Source organism: Pantherophis guttatus, chromosome 4, assembly GCF_059756535.1.
Source record: "Pantherophis guttatus breed Tessera chromosome 4, ASM5975653v1, whole genome shotgun sequence".
In the NCBI taxonomy this organism is placed as follows: domain Eukaryota; kingdom Metazoa; phylum Chordata; class Lepidosauria; order Squamata; family Colubridae; genus Pantherophis; species Pantherophis guttatus.
In genome coordinates, this window is record NC_142066.1 from 160,388,825 (window position 1) to 160,406,936 (window position 18,112).

At 49.1% G+C, this 18,112-nt stretch overlaps 1 protein-coding gene across 2 annotated transcripts; it reads right to left on the bottom strand.

Moving 5' to 3' along the window:
- Nucleotides 1–1,577: 1,577 nt before the first annotated feature.
- On the bottom strand, nucleotides 1,578–9,732 carry CIB3 (calcium and integrin binding family member 3). 2 transcript variants are annotated; one of them, XM_034423451.2, is made up of 6 exons: nucleotides 9,682–9,732; nucleotides 9,262–9,296; nucleotides 6,667–6,778; nucleotides 4,477–4,624; nucleotides 3,122–3,317; nucleotides 1,578–1,734 (listed from the first exon to the last, which is right to left on the bottom strand). In XM_034423451.2, exons 1-6 carry the CDS (start codon nucleotides 9,730–9,732, stop codon nucleotides 1,713–1,715), a joined length of 564 nt encoding a protein of 187 aa, XP_034279342.1. In that variant the 3' UTR covers nucleotides 1,578–1,712. The 2 variants fall into 2 exon arrangements, with proteins under 2 accessions (XP_034279342.1, XP_087750668.1); XM_087894542.1 differs by having other exon boundaries at nucleotides 3,122–3,320.
- Nucleotides 9,733–18,112: the final 8,380 nt, after the last annotated feature.

The following is an 18,112-nucleotide window of genomic DNA, read 5'->3' on the forward strand; positions in this document are numbered from 1 at the left end:
TAGAACCAATAGAATCCCACCACTGAAGCACATCAACCAACAAGAAATTGCTGTTGCTACTTTTCTCCCTCGTTCAGTGCTCTCCCCCCTGCCCCCCTCCCCACCTGAATCTGCGAGGAAGGAGCGGCCCAGAGTCACCCAGTGGACTCCCATGCCTGGGACTCAGGTGCGCCTGGACCTCCCCAGTTCTGGCATGGCACTTTCCCTGTCCACTAGACGCTCCCTAGTACCGAGCCAGCTCTCACATGGACTTCCCCTTCCTCATTGCAAACTGCAGATGCTGAGCTGAGCACTTTGTTCAGGCATTTCCATCTTTTCTGGTTGTTTTGCAGAGTTTAGCTAACAGATGAATAAAGGTTTCCAATTTTCTGTTGATAAGGGAAATGCCAGCATAGATTCTGAATTACGAGTGTATAGATACTGGGTTAAATGGGTGACTTAAAATCCTGAGGGGTGTGTGTTATACAGGTGACCACGCTGTGAGGGTGACCTCTGGTGGCCCCTGATAGCCCTCACCTTGGTGCACTGTTAACAGAAAAGAGTAAATTGCTTTGAACTCAGACCGCAGTCTATGCCATACAGCCACACGGCGGGCTCAGTGAGCAGAGGGAGGGGCCGAGGGGGTGTGACAGCCAGCAGGGCTCGTGCAGAGGCCCCCCCCTTAGATCATTCATCCTCAGGTTCTTCATCAAGGTACGCTGGATTGTCCCTAGGGAAAGTTTGGGGTCAAATCTCAGGATGACCAAAGACCTCCAGGTCAGTCGTGCAGCAAGTTGGGGACAAGAGGAAGGTGACACAATGAGACCCCATCCCTTAAAAATGAGTAGGAGCATCACTCAAGATGGGAAACATGGACGGAGGACTTTTAAGGTGCACAGGCCAAGGAAAAAAGGCAGACAGTTATTGCAAAAACAGCCCCTTCCCCAAAAAAAGAACGGGATTAGAAACAAGGATGGACTTGCCTGGGCTTTTATCTTTGTTCTCGTGCGATGAAATATAGTTGAATTCAAACCATCCCAGATTTTTTTAGCTGTCCAATCAGGTTCTTTATTTCACAGCCGGGAAGAGCCAAAGCGGGCTGGCAGTTTTCTTCTGAGGCACGAGGCTCTGGTCAATCTCCCGTAAGGAAACCCTGTCCCTCGTCCCCGATGGGGAACGTCTACTTCAGGGTCATTTGGTCAGTTCCAGTAATATCCTCGCTCAGCCCAGTCTAACTCCAGCACCGCTGCCCCTAATACACCGGAGTCCATAATGCACCGAGCAATTTCAGCCAATAGCAGCTACTGGTGCTTGATGTAGTTTCCCAGGGTCTAGAATGGTTTGGCTCCTTTCACAGGCGAAGCAAATTGACAAGAATTCTGACTTCTAAAAACAAAATCAAACGTCTTCCTACTGTTAAGTTAAAAATATTATCCATTCTCATTTCATAATGATGTACTTAAGAGGGAAGGTAGTTGTTGTTGTCCTCCTCCTCCTCCTCCTCCTCCTCCTCCTCCTCCTCCTCCTCCTCCTCCTCCTCCTCCTCCTCCTCCTCCTCCTCCTCCTCCTCTTTGGAGCATTTGTTTCCCTCTGGCCATCAGGAGGGTCTGGAGGGCTTGAAAGGGATCCAAGTGAGTGGCAGGTGTCACCTGCTGCGTATCAGTTCAGCACCGGAAAGAAGGGGAGACGTATCGATGACGTTCATTGCTTGGAGAGCCTGTCAGGTTTTTTGATTAGATTCTAATATGAAAGGTGCTGTTAAACAAACAAACAAAGCACAATTTATTCGGGAGCTTCTGTGAGGGGAGCAGTCAGAGGTGTTAATCAAAACCGTTATCACAAAATTTTCGGCCAACGCCACTTATTCCAGACTTTTGCCCAGCCTGGCAGCATCCAGCCCCCTGGGCTTCACCTCCCAGAACCCCTCATTAGTCTCTTGCCTCTTCAGGGGGACCCCCACCCCCAAATGGAGTGGAGAGAAAGTGCTGGTGTCTTGGTTGGTAGCATTCTGCACAGAAAATGCTGTGTATCTGTGTTTGTGTGTGTGTGTGTGTGTGTGTGTGTGGCAGTGATGAAATCCGGCTGGATCTATCCGGCTCATGCAAACTGGTAGTGCCAGTTGGCGGGAGGCTCCGCCCACCCACCGGGACATCATTACATCCTGTTTTTGACCTTCTGCATGCGCAGAAGAGGCGCGCACGTTCAAACTCCCAAACCGATAGTGAAGGTAAGTGCATTTCACTGCTGGTGTGTGGTGTATGACAGTTTTGCCCACGAGAAGAGCTTTGGCTCAGCTGGCACCAGCCTGAAGCCACCGCGGCCCTTGAGGCTTCCTCTGGAGCCAAATCCTAAATGGGGCTCTGGGAGGTTGTTCAACTGTCAGGAAATAGATATCCTGAAATACTAGAATTGGTAGAAACTTGTTAATTGTTTCCTGCAACATATATGTATGATATATGATGTCTTTGTATACCTGCATGCTGTAAATATTTGTTTCCTGGAACATATACATATATAATGCCTTTAAAGTTGTAACAAAAATATGCCACATTGACTAACTTCCTGGAACAAACATGTACTATTATTGGGGTCTATAAAGTATCTGGCATTTGTCAAAACATATGTTCCACCTTTTGATCAGAACCTTATCTCTGTATCGGTATCTTGAGTTCCCTTCATGGGGAACTCCATGGGGCTAAATAGACAAGTGTGAACACAAAGAAGATGATCAGGAAGAGGTAACGCTAATGGTGCTAATCAAGGGGCTCTACCCTGTTCCAGGCAACCCACAAATCAAAGATGCCAGAATTGGAGGTTTATGACTTTCCTAAACAATGTAAAAGGGGTTCACATTTCCTCTCTTGTTTGTAGTTGTTACCTGCATGTATCTTGTATGTGTTTGGAACAGCTAACCATTGAAGCTTGATTAAGATTAAATGCTAGTTTACTCAAGCCTCTGTTTAAGTTTCTTATTTGGCATTTATGAGCTTAAACATATTATTATTATTGGACCTTACACAACTAAAGCCGGGTTTCCCAGCTGGCTTGAAGGGAGGGTCTCCCCCAGGACTAGCTTCCTCACTGGGGGAAAAGAGAGAGACAGGTGGAGGTGGAGGGGCGCAGAAAGAAGACCCCCCCAGACCTGAGGAAGTCGGGCGCTCTCACGATCATGTGCTGGAAGTCTTCCAGAGAGAGCCGGCCATCGTTGTCCAAGTCGGCTTCGTCGATCACTTTGTTGCACACCAGGCTGACCTCCTCCGGGGTCAGCTCTTTGCGGGTCAGCTTGTTGACCGTCTTCTCCAGGTCAGACTTGCAGATGTAGTTGTCATCATTAAAGTCTGCTGAAGGAGCCCCCACAACGCTTAGTGACGGCCAGAGGAGACTCCCCTCACCCACACTTGGCCTCCGACCTCCACGGACGGAAAGGGAGAGCTGTTGCTTTCCTCTGGAAAGTCTGTGGCCCACTACCGGGCTGCAGCCTTTTTGCAACTGGCTGCGGGAGTGGGCGGCTGGGTCACATGCATGTGCCCACATGCAGAGCCCCACTCATGTCCCCACTTTCCCCTCTCCCCCCAGCTCTGGGCCCCCAACCTGGAAAGGTTGGGGAATTCTCCTCTGGAAGACGGAGCATCCAATATCCAGACTCAGCCGGCCCCAGACAAGGGGCTTCTGAAGAAAAGGATTGATAGTCTCTCTCTCCCTCCCTCCCTCCCTCCCTCCCTCCCCCCTCTCTCTCTCACAGACACACACACAGGGAAAGTGGGTGGGCAGCTCAGCCTCCATGGAGCACTCCAAAAGGAAGGCTGGTCGCTCACAGCTCAGCCTGCCAACAGTTTGCCCTTGCCCAGCTCATCCCCAACTCTGCAGCTGGCCCAATGGAAATGAGGGGCTCAAGAGGAAGGGAGAATGAAGAAGGCCTTCCTTCTAGGAATGGCCCCGGGGGCATAGGAGTTCCCAGCCCTGAAAGCTTCCCAGCAGAGGACAGGGAGCAGGTGCGGGTGGAGGTATCTGAACGACTTCCCTCTAAACCAGTCGTGGTATTTAGCCGGTTCAATCCGGTTCGGACGAACTGGTAGCGGCGGCTGAGGGAGGCTTCGCCCACCTGGCCAGACATCATCACGTCCTGTTTTTGACGCTCTGTGCATGCATTCACATTTGTGAACCAGTAGCGAAGGTAAGTGAATGGCACCCCTGCTCTAAGCCCTCAGTAGCTCCTGGCAAAGGAAGGAGCCTTGGGCCCCCGGCCTGCCCCCTTCTTTCTTCCCCTCTGCTGCAGGTGTGCCTCTTGGCAACAGCTGGTCCTTCCCCCTGCCCCGCAAAAGAAAGGAAGGGGCCCCGGGAGTTCCAGTTCATTAGCCCAGCGCACCTGGCTGGAGACCTCAGTGTCCTTGGTGGTGCTTAATGAGAGAGGGACAAACACGGTAGCTGCAGCTTCCTGCCTCCCTGTGAGCATCCCATGGTTCCTCGCCCATCCCACTCCAGCACCTGCCTGCTCACCGTAGATTTTGAAGGCATAATAGGCTTTGAGGTCACGCGGTGCCATTTCGCTCATGACTGAGAACATGTCCAAAAAGTCATCCAAGGTCATGTTGCCTTCCCCATCCTCTGAGAAGACCTCGGCTATGCGCTGGCGGAAGGGATTGTCCTGTGGGGTGGGGGGAAGAAGGCATAGAATCATAAGATAGGCCCAGAAGGGTCCTTGGAGATCTTCTAGTCTGACACCCTCCCGAAGGCAGGAGATCTTTTAACTTCCTGGAGAAATGGTGGCCCAATCTTTTCTTGAAAACCTCCAGTGATGGAGCACCCAGAGCTATTCCATGGACTACGGGGAAATTTCTCCTGAATCCCAGGCTGAATCTCCCTCCAATGAGTTTTCACCCGCTGCTTCTGATCCTGCCCTCGGGTGCCATGGAGAATCCCTCTGCACCTGCTTCCTGCTGGCAGGATGACAGCCTCCTTCCTGTGAGGCTGAACAAGCCTGGTTCCCTTAGCCGCAAGTGGCCTGTGTAGATTTTGAACCCGAGTCCTGGCTGTCGAGTGCCCTTCGAGGCCAGAGGAATCCAGAATCACCTTTGATTGCTCCAGGGGAACTATGGTTTGAAGAAGCTAAGGGCACCCCCCCCCCTGCAAAAGCCTGCCTTTTCTTATCTGCATAGCTCTGGAGACCAGGACTACTCTATGCCCAGAGTAGGAGAAGGTGATTCTTCCTCTTTCTCTGGCCTGAGGACAAGAGTTCCTGCCCGTTTTCCCTGAAGCTCCCCCTGGGCCCAAATAAACTGTCCGCTTTTCTTCCCGAATTCCTTTAATTCAATTTTGTTCAGCTAAGAACTCACAGAGAAAGTCCCCGCTTCGTATTTGACTGCTTTGTATGTTCGCTTTAAGCATTTGTGCCAAATTCCCCATCAACTGTCAACCACTTGCCGATCTGAAAGGTCGGCAGTTTGGCAGTTCGAATCCCTTGTGTAGGTCTCCTGGGTGAGCAGGGGGTTGGACTAGATGATCTCCAAGGTCCCTCCCAGCTCTGTTACTATTACTGTTACTGATTATTGGTTTGCCTTTATAGCATCAGTCTCCAATATCAATTAAGGAAGAGTTTGATTAATTATACTTTCATTCTGGGGCTACCAGAGTGCCCAAACTTGTTTAATAGTCAAGTACAGGGGTGTCAAATTCAATTTCGTTGAGGGCTGCGTCCTCAATTGGGGGGGGGCAGGGTGTGTGCGGCTGGCTCAACATCACTCGTGTCAGCACTCGTGGTGGCCCAAGCGCTCTGCCAGTGAAAATGGGCTCCCAAGCTCCGTTTTCGCTGGCAGAGGCACTGTGGGGCAATCCTTTGCTGTTTCCAGGGTGGCCCTGTGGGCCAGATCTAAGTAGTGGGCCTTGAGTTTGACACTCTGGTCTAAGAAGATGCCACAACCACTGGCACTCCAGCAGGCCTCAGTTCACCCAAACTGACCAAAGTTGTGTCTGCTCACTGACTGAGATCTAGGGGAGCCAGCAGGGATGGGAAGGGACAAGAGGGCGGGTGTGGGGAGGAGCCCCAACAGGCGCCTTAAAGCTACCTCCATCTGTTGCCTCGCTTCCCCCTTCGCTGGGTTAAGGTACGAGCTAAAGTACCGCCCTGCGCCCAGAATCAGGAAATCCTGTGGCTGAATTTGGGTGCCAAATGGCTGAATTCTGCAAGTCTTTTCAGCTGCCCTTCCTATTTCCACTCTTAAATGCCCACGAGGGGATATTTAGCTATACTATGCTGGGTGTGTGTGTATTTGTGTCATTGGGGAAGGGAGCAACTTTAGCCTCTCTTTTGGGGGTATTTTAGGGTGTCTCAAGGGTGGGGGCCAGTTGGCATTGCAGGCGACCCCTCCCTCAAGGGAAACATGGCTAGACATACAAAAGGAAGAGGGGAGGGGGAACAGCCATGGTTAGGGTTCTTAAGGCTCTTTGTGGGTTTCAGCCCCCTTGACTTCCCTTGTTTGCCCCACTGAACTATTTGCAGTCATGGCTGACTAAGGGTTAGGGATGACTCCCCTTCTCACAGCAGCACACACACACACACACTGACCATCACTCTTCTCTAAGTCCTCCTTGGTGATAGCCGGGCAGAGAGGCCCAAAGCCCACAGAAATGTTCTTCCGCCAGTCAGGACCAGCCCTGGATGTCCTGCCTGCCACCCACCCACCCCTGTACCTTGAGCTCTGGCATGCTGGCAATCAGCTCATAGGGGAGCTTCACGCTGGGCTTCCTGGTGTAGTCTTGTGGCACTAACTGGGGCGCCAAGTCACGGTACTTGTCAAACAGCCTGCAAGGAAAGAAGCAGAGGACACCTGGCCTTGGGACACCTGCCTTCAGTGGGTGAGAACAAGAAGAGAGGATGCCCATGTTGGGCTGAAGATGCCCAGGAACACTGCCCTGCACCAGGGAAGCTTCCCGACTGGCACGAGGTTTGCAAAGCACTCCCACCACAAGGGAACCCTTAGCCTTGGCAACGCTACGGACGTCGGCTGCTCTGGCACCCCTGGTTGGGGTTCATTTGTTCTTTTATATCCCGCCCCAGGTGTGAAATTCACTTACCTTCCCTACCAGTTTACAAATGTGCACGCACCATTGTCTGTACATGTGCAAAGCTCAGTGGCTTAAAATCATCACAAAAAAGCAACGTCATGACGTCTATGTGGGTCGGTGGAGCCTTCCGCAGCCACTGCTACATGTTCGCCTGAGCCGGATAGAACCAGCTGAATTTCACCCCTGTCCCACCCGTATTATTTTGATAAATCACTCAAGGCGGGGAACGCGTGAAGACTCCTTCCTTCTCCCAGTTTCCCCACCTGTGAAAGAAGGACTGGCCCAAAGTCACCCATCTGGCTCTCCCACCTGAAGTGGGACTAGAACTCCCCGTCTCTTGGTTTCTAGCCTGGGGGGAGCTTCAGCGCTAGACCAAGCTGGCTCTCTGAGCAGTAGATCCGCTCTTGAATTGCTGCTCTTCTCACAACCTTTATTCTGCAACTTTATTCCGGGTTCTGAATTCCAGGATGTAGCATTTCCTTTAAATTAAGACCCTCTTTCAGGAGGTCTGCCAGAGGCATCCTCGCATCCCACCTTTCTGTTGCCTCAAAATGAAACATTCCCAGCTCCCTCCAGCTGTTGCTTCATCAGCCATGATGGTCTTTTTTGGGACCCGTCTTTCCATGAATGTGAATTTCTCTGAATCACAGTTGGATGTACTTTAAGTATTGTCTGGCTTGTGTGTGTGGGGTGTGTGTGTGTGTGTGGACATATATGCACTTAGAGTCATCGAATCCTAGGGCCAGAAGGGACCTTGGAGGTCTTCTAACCCAGCCTTCTGTTCACGCAGGAGACCTTATACCAGGGGTCTGCAACCTTAAACACTCAAAGAGCCATTTGGACCCGTTTCGCACAGAAAAGAAAACACCGGGAGCCACAAAACCCTTCCCTTGTCTGACTATTTCTATGGGGTGAGAATACAACGCTGCTTTCCAGTCGCTCATGCGAGTAGGGCCACGAGTTCCTGTGATGCTCACATGAGGCCCCAAGCACCCATGATGCTCTCGCAAATGGGCCGTGAGCCCCCATGATCCTTGCGTGCTTGGGGCTGTGCACATGTGCAAATGTGTGTGCCTCAGCCGGCCATTCACCTGGCCCGGTTGTGAAAACATCATGGCCCAGTAATGCACCGCAGCCCACAGGCTGGGGACCCGAGACAGAGGATAGATTCCAGTTTCTGAGGCCCGTCTGAGTGAATGCTTGGTCAGCCTCACCTGGCAGCTGCTAGTGCTGCCGAAAAGCCCCACCTTCTTGCTCTCCCTTTCTCCTCCTGCACACCCTTCCCACCTTCCTCAGCTGGTGTTTCGGTTTCGACCCAAGCGTGTTGCTTCCTTCCGCAGTTCGCGGGGTGGACTCCCTTGTTTTATTTGCTATCAGTCCCTTGAATGTGGGACTTTGGGGGGGGGGGCGGTGGGCGAAGTGGTGAAAAAGTAGCAATGGGGCATTTCCCGCACAGGCAGCTGACAAGAGGAGAGGTGTTTGCTTGGCAGGCGTCTTTGTCAGCGCTGCCCTTGTGGTGTTGGGGGGACCGGGCCCTCTTTTAGTTTGGACAGCCTTGGTCAGTTAGAGGAAGAGCAGATGGAAGCCCACATTTCGAAGAGCCTCCCTTCCCAATCAATAATGCATGCCTTGTTCATGGTGCAGTTATGGCCTTGGCTCCCATCCCAGAGATGAAAAACGGGCTCACTCTTAGGTTTCATGAACGGCAGGCTTTTCCCCAGCCGTGTCCCTTGGACACAGCTTGTCCTACAAATTGCGACAGAGAGTAGCTTTCATCTGAGGAAAGCGCTCTTCCCTCGGATGTCATGAGCAATGGGCCCGGGGTCCTGCCCTCTTGCGAGAACTCATGACCCATGGAAGGGAGGGCCTTTGTAGCAAGCAGGGGTCTCAATCTACGGTCAAAAACAATGTCCTAAAATTGCATTGCTTTTACACTGTGGTGGTAATCCTGCACACTTTGGTTTGGAGTAAAGGATGCCTTCCGAGCAGACACCCGTTGGCGTTTTACTGGTTCACCTGTGGCATGGAGCTCTGTGTGAATGCCAGCCTAAGGAGAAACTGCCAAGCCTTGGCCACCTTCACTTCGCAGCTAGAATAAGGAGCTCCCCTCCCTTTGGCTTGGGGGAGCAAGTCGAAAAAAACTGCCTCTTCTATCCCAACCCTTCGAAAAGACTTTCTCCCGTTGGGTCTAGGAATTTGCAGGGCAGTTGCAGGTCTCACCTCAGGATTTCTTTCCTTGTGAAAAATGTGACATCCTGAAAGACGAAAGCAACATGAAATAGGAGCGTGAGAGCCAGCAAGCATAGGATCCCTCGATGCTGGGCAATTTTGCATCATCTATTACCACTTGACAGGAGTCCTCCCTCCTCTCCCCGCCCCCCCATTTTCCCTGCATGAAGCCTTGCAATTCCTCCTCATCTCTGCCCACTCACCCTCCCCATTTCCCCTGTTCACCCCACCTTGAGAAGAAGCTCCCTTCACAAGGAGCAGCAATCTTTCTCCCCTCCTCTCCGAGAAACACAGCAGGAGAGCGAGAAAGAAAGAAAGAAAGAAAGAAAGAAAGAAAGAAAGAAAGAAAGAAAGAAAGAAAGAAAGATAGATAGATAGATAGATAGATAGATAGATAGATAGACCGGGTACCTGATAAGCATCCAGCTGTTCTTGGGTGAAGATGGTCTGCTTGTTACCCATTTCTGCGCCCCCCACAGTGAGCCATGGCTTCCTTGGGCCCCAAGGTGGCTTTCGAGAGAGGCCGGAGACAGAGATTAGGCAGAGCTGCAGCCCTGGACTCTGGGAGGCTCGAGAGGATCAGGTGTCTGCCTGCTTTGCTCCACGGATCTCTGGATCATAATAGGGGCATTTCATCAAATCTTCAGAGCAGAGGTGGCACGTGGTGAGCGCCCGGCACCCCCTGCTTCTGCCATGCGCCAGACAGGCTCAGATTACATCATGGGCACCCAGCTGCATCGGACAACATTTAGGAAACCGTCTCGCTACCTGATGGGTGTAGGTTTGGCGTGTGCTCTGTCTCACACATGTGCCAAATGCTTCCAGTTGCTTTCTGTGTGGAGATTAGTTCTTTGGGTCTTAAGGTTTACAATAAGGCTTACCTCAAACCCTCTCCTCCCAGCTGCAAATGGGTTCTTGGACATTTGCTCTCAAAGTCCAGCTGGCACTTGTACAGGATCGACCGGCCATTGATGGAATCCTGCCATTGCACCATCTAGTCAAAATGGCATGGGACCGTCAACGCATTCCTCTGATGCCCTGCATGGAATGCCACATGATGCCCAGTGCTGAAATCTGGCCGGATCTATCTGGCTCGTGTGAACCGGTAGTGCCGGCGGCAGGAGGCTATGCCCACCTGCTGGGATGTCATTACATCCCATTTTTTACCCTCTGCACAGGTGCAGAAGAGGCGTGCTCCAGTGCGCTCCCATTCCTGAACCGGTAGTGAAGGTAAGTGGATTTCACCGCTGATGAAGCCCATCCATCTGTGGCATTCAACAGGGAGTGTGGAAACAGCAGTGAAATGTACTTACCTTTGATACCGGTTCAGAAATGTGAGCATGCACGCCTCTTCTGCAAATGTGCAGAGGATAAAAAACAGGAGGGTGGGTGGAGCCTCCCGCTGCCGGCCCTACCTGTTCGTGTGAGTGAGCTGGATAGATCCGGCTGGATTTCACTGCTGGGTGGAAGTCAAATCATCTCTCCAGTGGCAGGAACCACCTCTACTTGGCCCTGTCCTGCTGCGGCATTGTGCTGGCACCAAAGAGGGTTAGGACCAAGGAAGAGCTTGGCACAGAGAGAGAATGGCCACATTCCAGATCAAGACCTCCAAAGAAGGTGAGAGCTTAGGGGTTAGGAATTTTCATCAGATACAGTCAAGTTTTAAGAACCGCAGCTGGCACCATGGAGGAGCCGGGTCCACCTTAGAAGGGAAATTCCTCAAGGACTTTGGCCCAAGCCTCAATTGGGAGAGATGGGGGTCAGGGTTAGGATATAGATAGCGGAACAGGGGGAAGGGCAGCCCTCAGTTACAGGTCATCAGAGTTTCCCTGTTTCCGTCCCACTTTTCCTTTTTAATTTGAGCTCACGTAGTAGTCACTGTTGTGCCTCGTTGGGCACCATGTTATCTTTTTACATATCCTACAAAAATAACATCACCCTGCTAACAAAAGTGTGTGTAGTCAAGGCCATGGTTTTCCCAGTTGCAATAGATGGCTGTGAAAGTTGGACCATAAGGAAGTCTGAGTGCCAAAGAATTGAGGCCTTTGAACTCTAGTGCTGGAGAAGACTCCTGTGAGTCCCTTGGACTGCAAGGCGATCCAACCGGTCAGTTCTAGAGGAGATCAACCCTGATTGGCCAGATCCTGAAGGCAAAACTCAATTATTTTGGCCACCTAATGAGAAGGAAGGACTCAGTGGAGAGGAGCCTCATGCTGGGAAAGATTGAGGGCAAAAGAAGAAGGGGACGACAGAGAATGAAGTGGCTGGATGGAGTCACTGAAGCAGTAGGTGTGAGCTTCAATGGACTCCAGAGGATGGTAGAGGACAGGAAGGCCTGGAGGAACGTGATCCATGGGGCTGCGATGGGTCGGTCACAACTTCGCAACTAACAACAACAACACAAAACACAAAAATAACTCTGAAAAACCTTACAAACAAGAAAAAGTAACTTCCCTGGGCTGTATCAATTTCATTCAAAATACATATATGAATGGGAGAGGGCCTTATCTTAAGAAAGACAACTTCAGAATAAATACTACAATTCTGAAAATCAACAGGGCCACTTAAAAGTCTTTTATGATTAAGTCTGGAGAGAGAATTGGAAGTCTTTAAAACCCTGAGTTATTTAGAGGGACCGATCAAAGTACCACAGAGGCGGCTGTCGAAAGGACGCCCGCTACCACCAAGGACCCTTTGGGTTAGAGGCGAAGGAGCAGAAGTCCAAGGCAACCATTTTGAACTGTTTTCCTTCCTGAGCAAGGAAACTTTTTAACAGTGGGAGAGCTGGGCAAACCACATTTCACTGAAGAAGAATCAATTTTATTTCACAAGACCTGCTCCCTTAGGCTGAGGCACAGAGAGAGTGTAGAATAAGGGACAAAGAAGAGAAAAGCGGTTTAAGGCTTGGGTTCTAGGAAGGGACTCGGACCAGTGATGAAATCCATTTTTTTTTACTTTCGGTTCTGTGGGCGTGGCTTGGTGGGCATGGCTTGGTGGGAGTTGCAGGGGATGGATACTGCAAAATCCCCATTCCCTCCCCATTCTGGGGCCAGCCAGAGGTGGTATTTGCTGGCTCTCTGAACTACTCAAAATTTCCGCTACCGGTTCTCCAGAACCTGTCAGAACCTGCTGGATTTTACCCCTGACTCGGATGCATTCTCATGCAACCCTAACCCTAACCCTGTTTTCCCCAAGTTCTATTGCACTGTTGCTGAAGGCAAAGCGTTGGAAAGAAAGCATTGCCATTATCCAGTTAGGAAAGAAATGGTTGAATAGTCAGTAAACCTAGAGTGAAGCCGAAGGAAGGCTTCACTCAGGTCTCCTGTCCAGGCGGGAAGAATACTTTAAACCGATTGGCTGATCCATCTGGCAGCTTCTATAAAAGGCCAGGCTGCCAGACAGGCTTTGCTGGAGTTTCTTCCTAACAATAAAGAGCTGAAGTCACCATTTCTTTACAGAAAGAAAAGGGATGGTTTAGCAGTACACATTCCTTTTTTAAATGCAAGCCATGTCTGAACAAAAATCTTTGGTCCAGATCAGCTTGGTTCGAATCGCCTACGGAAAGCAGAGCGAGGCAGCATCTTTGTTTCCCATGACAAACAGTAGCACATTCCTTCTTCTGCTTCTCCTCCCTATCTGTCTTCTGCTTTGTCTTCTATCTGCTGCTTCTGCTTCTATCTTCTTTTCCTTCTGCTTCTTTTCTGCTTCTGTCTTCTTCTGCTTCTCTCTTCTGTCTATGTTCTTTTGCTTCTGTGTTCTGCTTCTGCTGATCCCAAAGGTGCTTTTTCCCTCAAGAGGCAAATGGACTTTCTGGTTTTTCCAGAAAGTCCAGCAGGGGTGAAATCCAGCAGGTTCTGACAGGTTCTGGAGAACCGGTAGTGGAAATTTTGAGCAGTTCAAAGAACTGGCAAATACCACTTCTGGCTGGCCCCAGAGTGGGGTGGGAATGGAGATTTTGCAGTATCCTTCCCCTGCCAAGCCCACCAAGCAACGCCCACCAAGCCAGACCACGCCCACAGAACCAGTAGTAAAAAAAATTGGATTTCACCACTGGGTTTTCCTTCAAAGATGTTTCGCTTCTCATCCAAGAAGCTTCTTCAGCTCTGATTGGATGTGTGTGTGTGTGGGGGGGGAATCTCCATAGACATTCTGCTGCTGCTGCTTTTTTCCTTCTTCTGCTTCTACTTTTCATCTTCTGCTTTGATCTTCTTTGTTTGCTTCTGCTTCCATAAGCCTGGCTAGGTGGCTCAAAGCCTGGCTAGGTGGCTCAGTGGCTAAGACGCTGAGCTTGTCGATCAAAAAGGTCGGCGGTTCGGCGGTTCGAATCCCTAGTATAGGTCTCCTGAGTGAGCAGGGGGTTGGACTAGATGACCTCCAAGGTCCCTTCTAACTCTGTTACTGTTGTTCATCTTTGCTCTTCTACTTCTTGTTTGTTCTGCTTCTGCTTCTGTTGAAGGGACATAATAATAATAGAATACGTAGAATTAGTGGGACATAATAGTAGAGTCAGTAGAATTGGTTTTACTTGCTGTTTTGCTTCTGTAAGAATTGCTTTGCTAAGAATTAGAATTGCTTCTGCCATTTGCTTCTACCAGTCATCTCACCTCTATATTATCTTGTTTTTGTGTACCATTCTGCGCCTGGTGGGGGTTGGACTAGATAGGTCCCTTCCACCTCTTATTAATCTGATATCTCAAGAAGTGGGGTTGCTAGGCACTCAGCCCCCTGTTCTTTGCTGCACAGCCAATGCAGGGCTACAAGTAGGGCATGGGCCAGGGGGCAGAACTGGGTACTAAGCTGAGGTCTCTGAAGGTATAAAAGGATGCTATACTTTCCCCAAGGGGTGGGTATTCCTCACATGCATTGTATCTATCTGTATGTTCTGGATATAGTCTCACCCAGTATTTTGTTTTTGGCCATAAATAAATCTGCTTCTTTTTGCAAGCCTCATCTTGAATCTCTCTCTTTGGCATTCTGGTGAGTCAAGTACATTTTGGGACCTTACACTGTCTTTCTGCTTCTCTCTTCTTCCATTTTTCTGCTTTTTCTTCCATGTGTCTGCTTCTGTCTGTCTGCTACCACTTCTGTCTATCTTCTTCTTCTATCCTTCTGCTTCTGCATCTACTTGCTTCTGCTTCTAAGTTTTTAATGGGATTTTACGGTTATCATTTGGTATCTTTATTATTATTGTTATTAATATTAACAGGGCAACAGGAGGCCCAGGGGGCTGCAACACAGCCACAGAAGAGGGACACCTACTTCAGTAGCCTTAAACAGAGTTAAAAATGCCTCCGATGGCTTGAATGCTAACGGTAAGGGACAGAAAATAGTGTCCTCTTGTGGTCAAAACAGGAATTGTTGTTGTTAGTTGCGAAGTCGTGTCCGACCCATCGCAACCCCATGGACAATGTTTCTCCAGGCCTTCCTGTCCTCTACCATCCTCTGGAGTCCATTTAAACTCCATCCAGCCACCTCGTTCTCTGCCGTCCCCTTCTTTTGCCCTCAATCGTTCCCAACATTAGGCTCTTCTCCAGTGAGTCCTTCCTTCTCCTTAGGTGGCCAAAATATTTGAGTTTCATCTTCAGGATCTGGCCAATCAGGGTTGATCTATTCTAAGACTGACTTGTTTGTTCGCCTTGCAGTCCAAGGGACTGGCGCTCAGCCTTTCTTATGGTCCAACTTTCACAGCCATCCATTGCAACTGGGAAAACCATAGCCTTGACTATACACACTTTTGTTGGCAGGGTGATGTCTCTGCTTTTTAGTATGCTGTCTAACTTTGCCATAGTTTTCCTCCCCAGGAGCAAGCATCTTAATTTCTTGGCTGTACTCCTCATGTGCAGTGATCTTGGGGCCCAGGAAAATAAAATCTGTCACTGCCACCATTTCTTCCCATCTATTTGCCAGGAATTGAGAGGGCCGGATGCCATGATCTTAGTTTTCTTAATGTTGAGTTTCAAGCCAACTTTTGCATTCTCCTTCTTTGCCAGCCTCAGAAGGCTCTTTAGTTCCTCTTCACTTTCTGCCATTAAAGTGATATCATCTGCATATCTGAGGTTGTTGATATTTCTCCCGCCAATCTTAATTCCAACTTTTGATTCATTTCTTATGATGTGCTCTGTATATAAGTTAAATAGGCAGGGCGACAGTATACAGCCTTGCCGGACTCCTTTCCCAATTTTGAACCAATCAATGGTTCCATGCCCAGTTCTCACTGTGGTCAAAACAGGAATAGCAGCCACAAAATTTTTTGACTGCTGCTGCACACAGCTTGCTCATATTCAAGCGATCGTCCACTAGGACTGCAAGATCCCTTCACAGTTACTGTTTTTGAGCCAGGTCTCGCTTAATCTGTGTTTATACCTCTATTTTTCCTGCCAAATGTAAAACTTTCCTTTTCTCCATATTAAAATTCATTTTGTTGGATAGGGCTCATTGTTCAAGTCTGTCAAGATTTTTTTGGATCCAAAGCTTGTCTTTTGGGGTGTTGGCTATTCCTGCAAGTTTAGTGTCATCTGCAAATTTGATGAGTTCCCCTTCTATTCCCTCATCTAAGTCATTAATGGAGATATTGAAGAGTACTGGACCTAACACGGAGCCTTGTGGTACCCCACTTTTTACTTCTCTCCATGTGGATGTAGTAAATTGAGTATGGTTTGTCAGCCAGCTACAAATCCACCTGATGGTGATACTCTTTATTCCACATTTTTCTAGTTTAGCAAGAAGTAGGTTGTGGTCTACTTTGTCAAATGCCTTACTGAAATCTACTATATCCACAGCGTTTCGCTGGTCTACTAATTTAGCCACTTTTTCAAAGAATGAAATAAGATTGGTTTGGCATGATCTGTTTGTAGCAAACCCGTGCCAGTTCCTAGCTATAACCTTATTTGTTTCTAGATGTTCACAGATCTAATTTTGGATTATCTTTTCCAGGATCTTCCCAGGTGTTGACGTATAGGCTGATTGGTCTGTAGCCTGGGTTTGTCTTTTTTCTTTTCTTCAAGATCGAAACCATATCAGCCCTTTTCCAATCCTCAGTACTTTCCTGGTGCTCCGGGATTTTTTAAAGCTATGGTAGAGCGGTTTTGAGATAACATCTGCTCCTTCAGAACTCTGGGATCTAATCTGCCAGGTCATGGTGATTTATATTCATCAAGATCAGATAGAAGTTCTCTTACCATTTTCTTTTTTGTTTTAATTGTTATATCTAGTCTGTCTTTTACGGTCATTTTTTTGGTAAATTAAAGGTTCCCCTCGCACATGCTAGTTGTTCCCGATTCTAGGGGGGCGGTGCTCATCTCCGTTTCAAAGCCAAGGAGCCAGCACTGTCCGAAGACATCTCTGTGGTCACGTGGCTGGCATGACTAAATGCCAAAGGTGCATGGAACGCTGTTCCCTTCCCATCAAAGGTGATCCCTATTTTTCTACTTGCATTTTTTTACCTGCTTTGGAACTGCTAGGTTGGCAGAAGCTGGGACAAGTAGCAGAAGCTCACCCTTTACGTGGCGCTATGGATTCGAACCGCTGAAATGCCAACATTTCGATCGACAAGCTCAGCGTCTTAGCCACTGAGCATCCGCATCCCTCTTTTTGCTAGGTTGGGCTATAGTATAGCCAAAAGGTTTTTCTTTTTGTGGCTGCAATACCTGCTTTGACCACAGGATGGCACAGTTTTCTGTGCCATAGCATTAATGTGGAGGCCACGCTAAGCCTTTTTGATGGCCTCAAGTCAAGGCTATTGCTAAGAGACAGAAAACTGTGCCGTCCTGTGGTCAATGCAGGTATTGCAGCCACAAAAAGAAACCTTTTCGATGTCATTTTAAGATTGTAATTCTGCATCTACTGAAGCTATCAGTGTTGCAGGACATGGGCCTCCTATTGCCCTATGAATGTTAATAATATGCCGTTTAATAATAATAACGATAAACTTAAAATCCCATTAAAATCCCACCGTGCCGAGAAGGTTGCAGCGCAAGAAAATTGGCGGGATCACTAAGAAGGATGGACAGGAAATCGGCCATGATGGAAAGGTCATTTTTTCCAAAGGAACCCGGGGTCGGACAGGAAGTTCGCCATGCCGAGAAGGGTTGCTGAGCAAGGAAGTTGGGGGGAATGACTAAGAAGGATGGACAGGAAGTCGGCCATGATGGGAAGGTGGATCTGAGAAGCAGTGGCACAGACATCGGCAGCCATGCGGAGAGGGGCAACGGGAGCGGATTGTCCCTTTGAGAGGAGCGAGGGAGACTGAATGGCTACCCTTTAACAGGCGGGTTCCATACGGGTAGACCTCGTTTAGTGACCGGTCAGTTACGACGGTACTGAAGGAGGTGACCTAGGTCTTCCGTTATAGCATCGAAGCCATCGCAGGCCTTTTTAACCCGATTTAACTCTTTTAAGGCCTTTTGCCTGGCTAGGTGGCAAGAAAGGCCGGCAGTTCGGCGGTTCGAATCCCTAGTGCAGGTCTCCTGCGTTACCAGGGGGTTGGACTAGATGACCTCCAAGGGTCCCTTCCAACTCTGTTACTGAAGCAGGATTCCGCCTTTTGTCCCTGTGTTGTTGCCCTAGTAATGTTAATAATATGCCGTTTAATAATCAAGGTACAGAATAATAAACTTAAGGGGTTTATTTATTTCTTTTTGCAGCTGCTACTCTTTCTTGGACCACAGGATGGCGTTGTTAAAAGCCACAATTGCAGCCACAAAAAGAAAGAAAGCTTTTGGATATAGCCCAACCTCCCAAAACAACTACTGTAAAAAGACAGACTAGAAATAAAAATTAAAACAAGGAAGAACCTGGTAAGAAAACTTCTACCTGATCTTGATTTATATAAAGTTGAACAGGC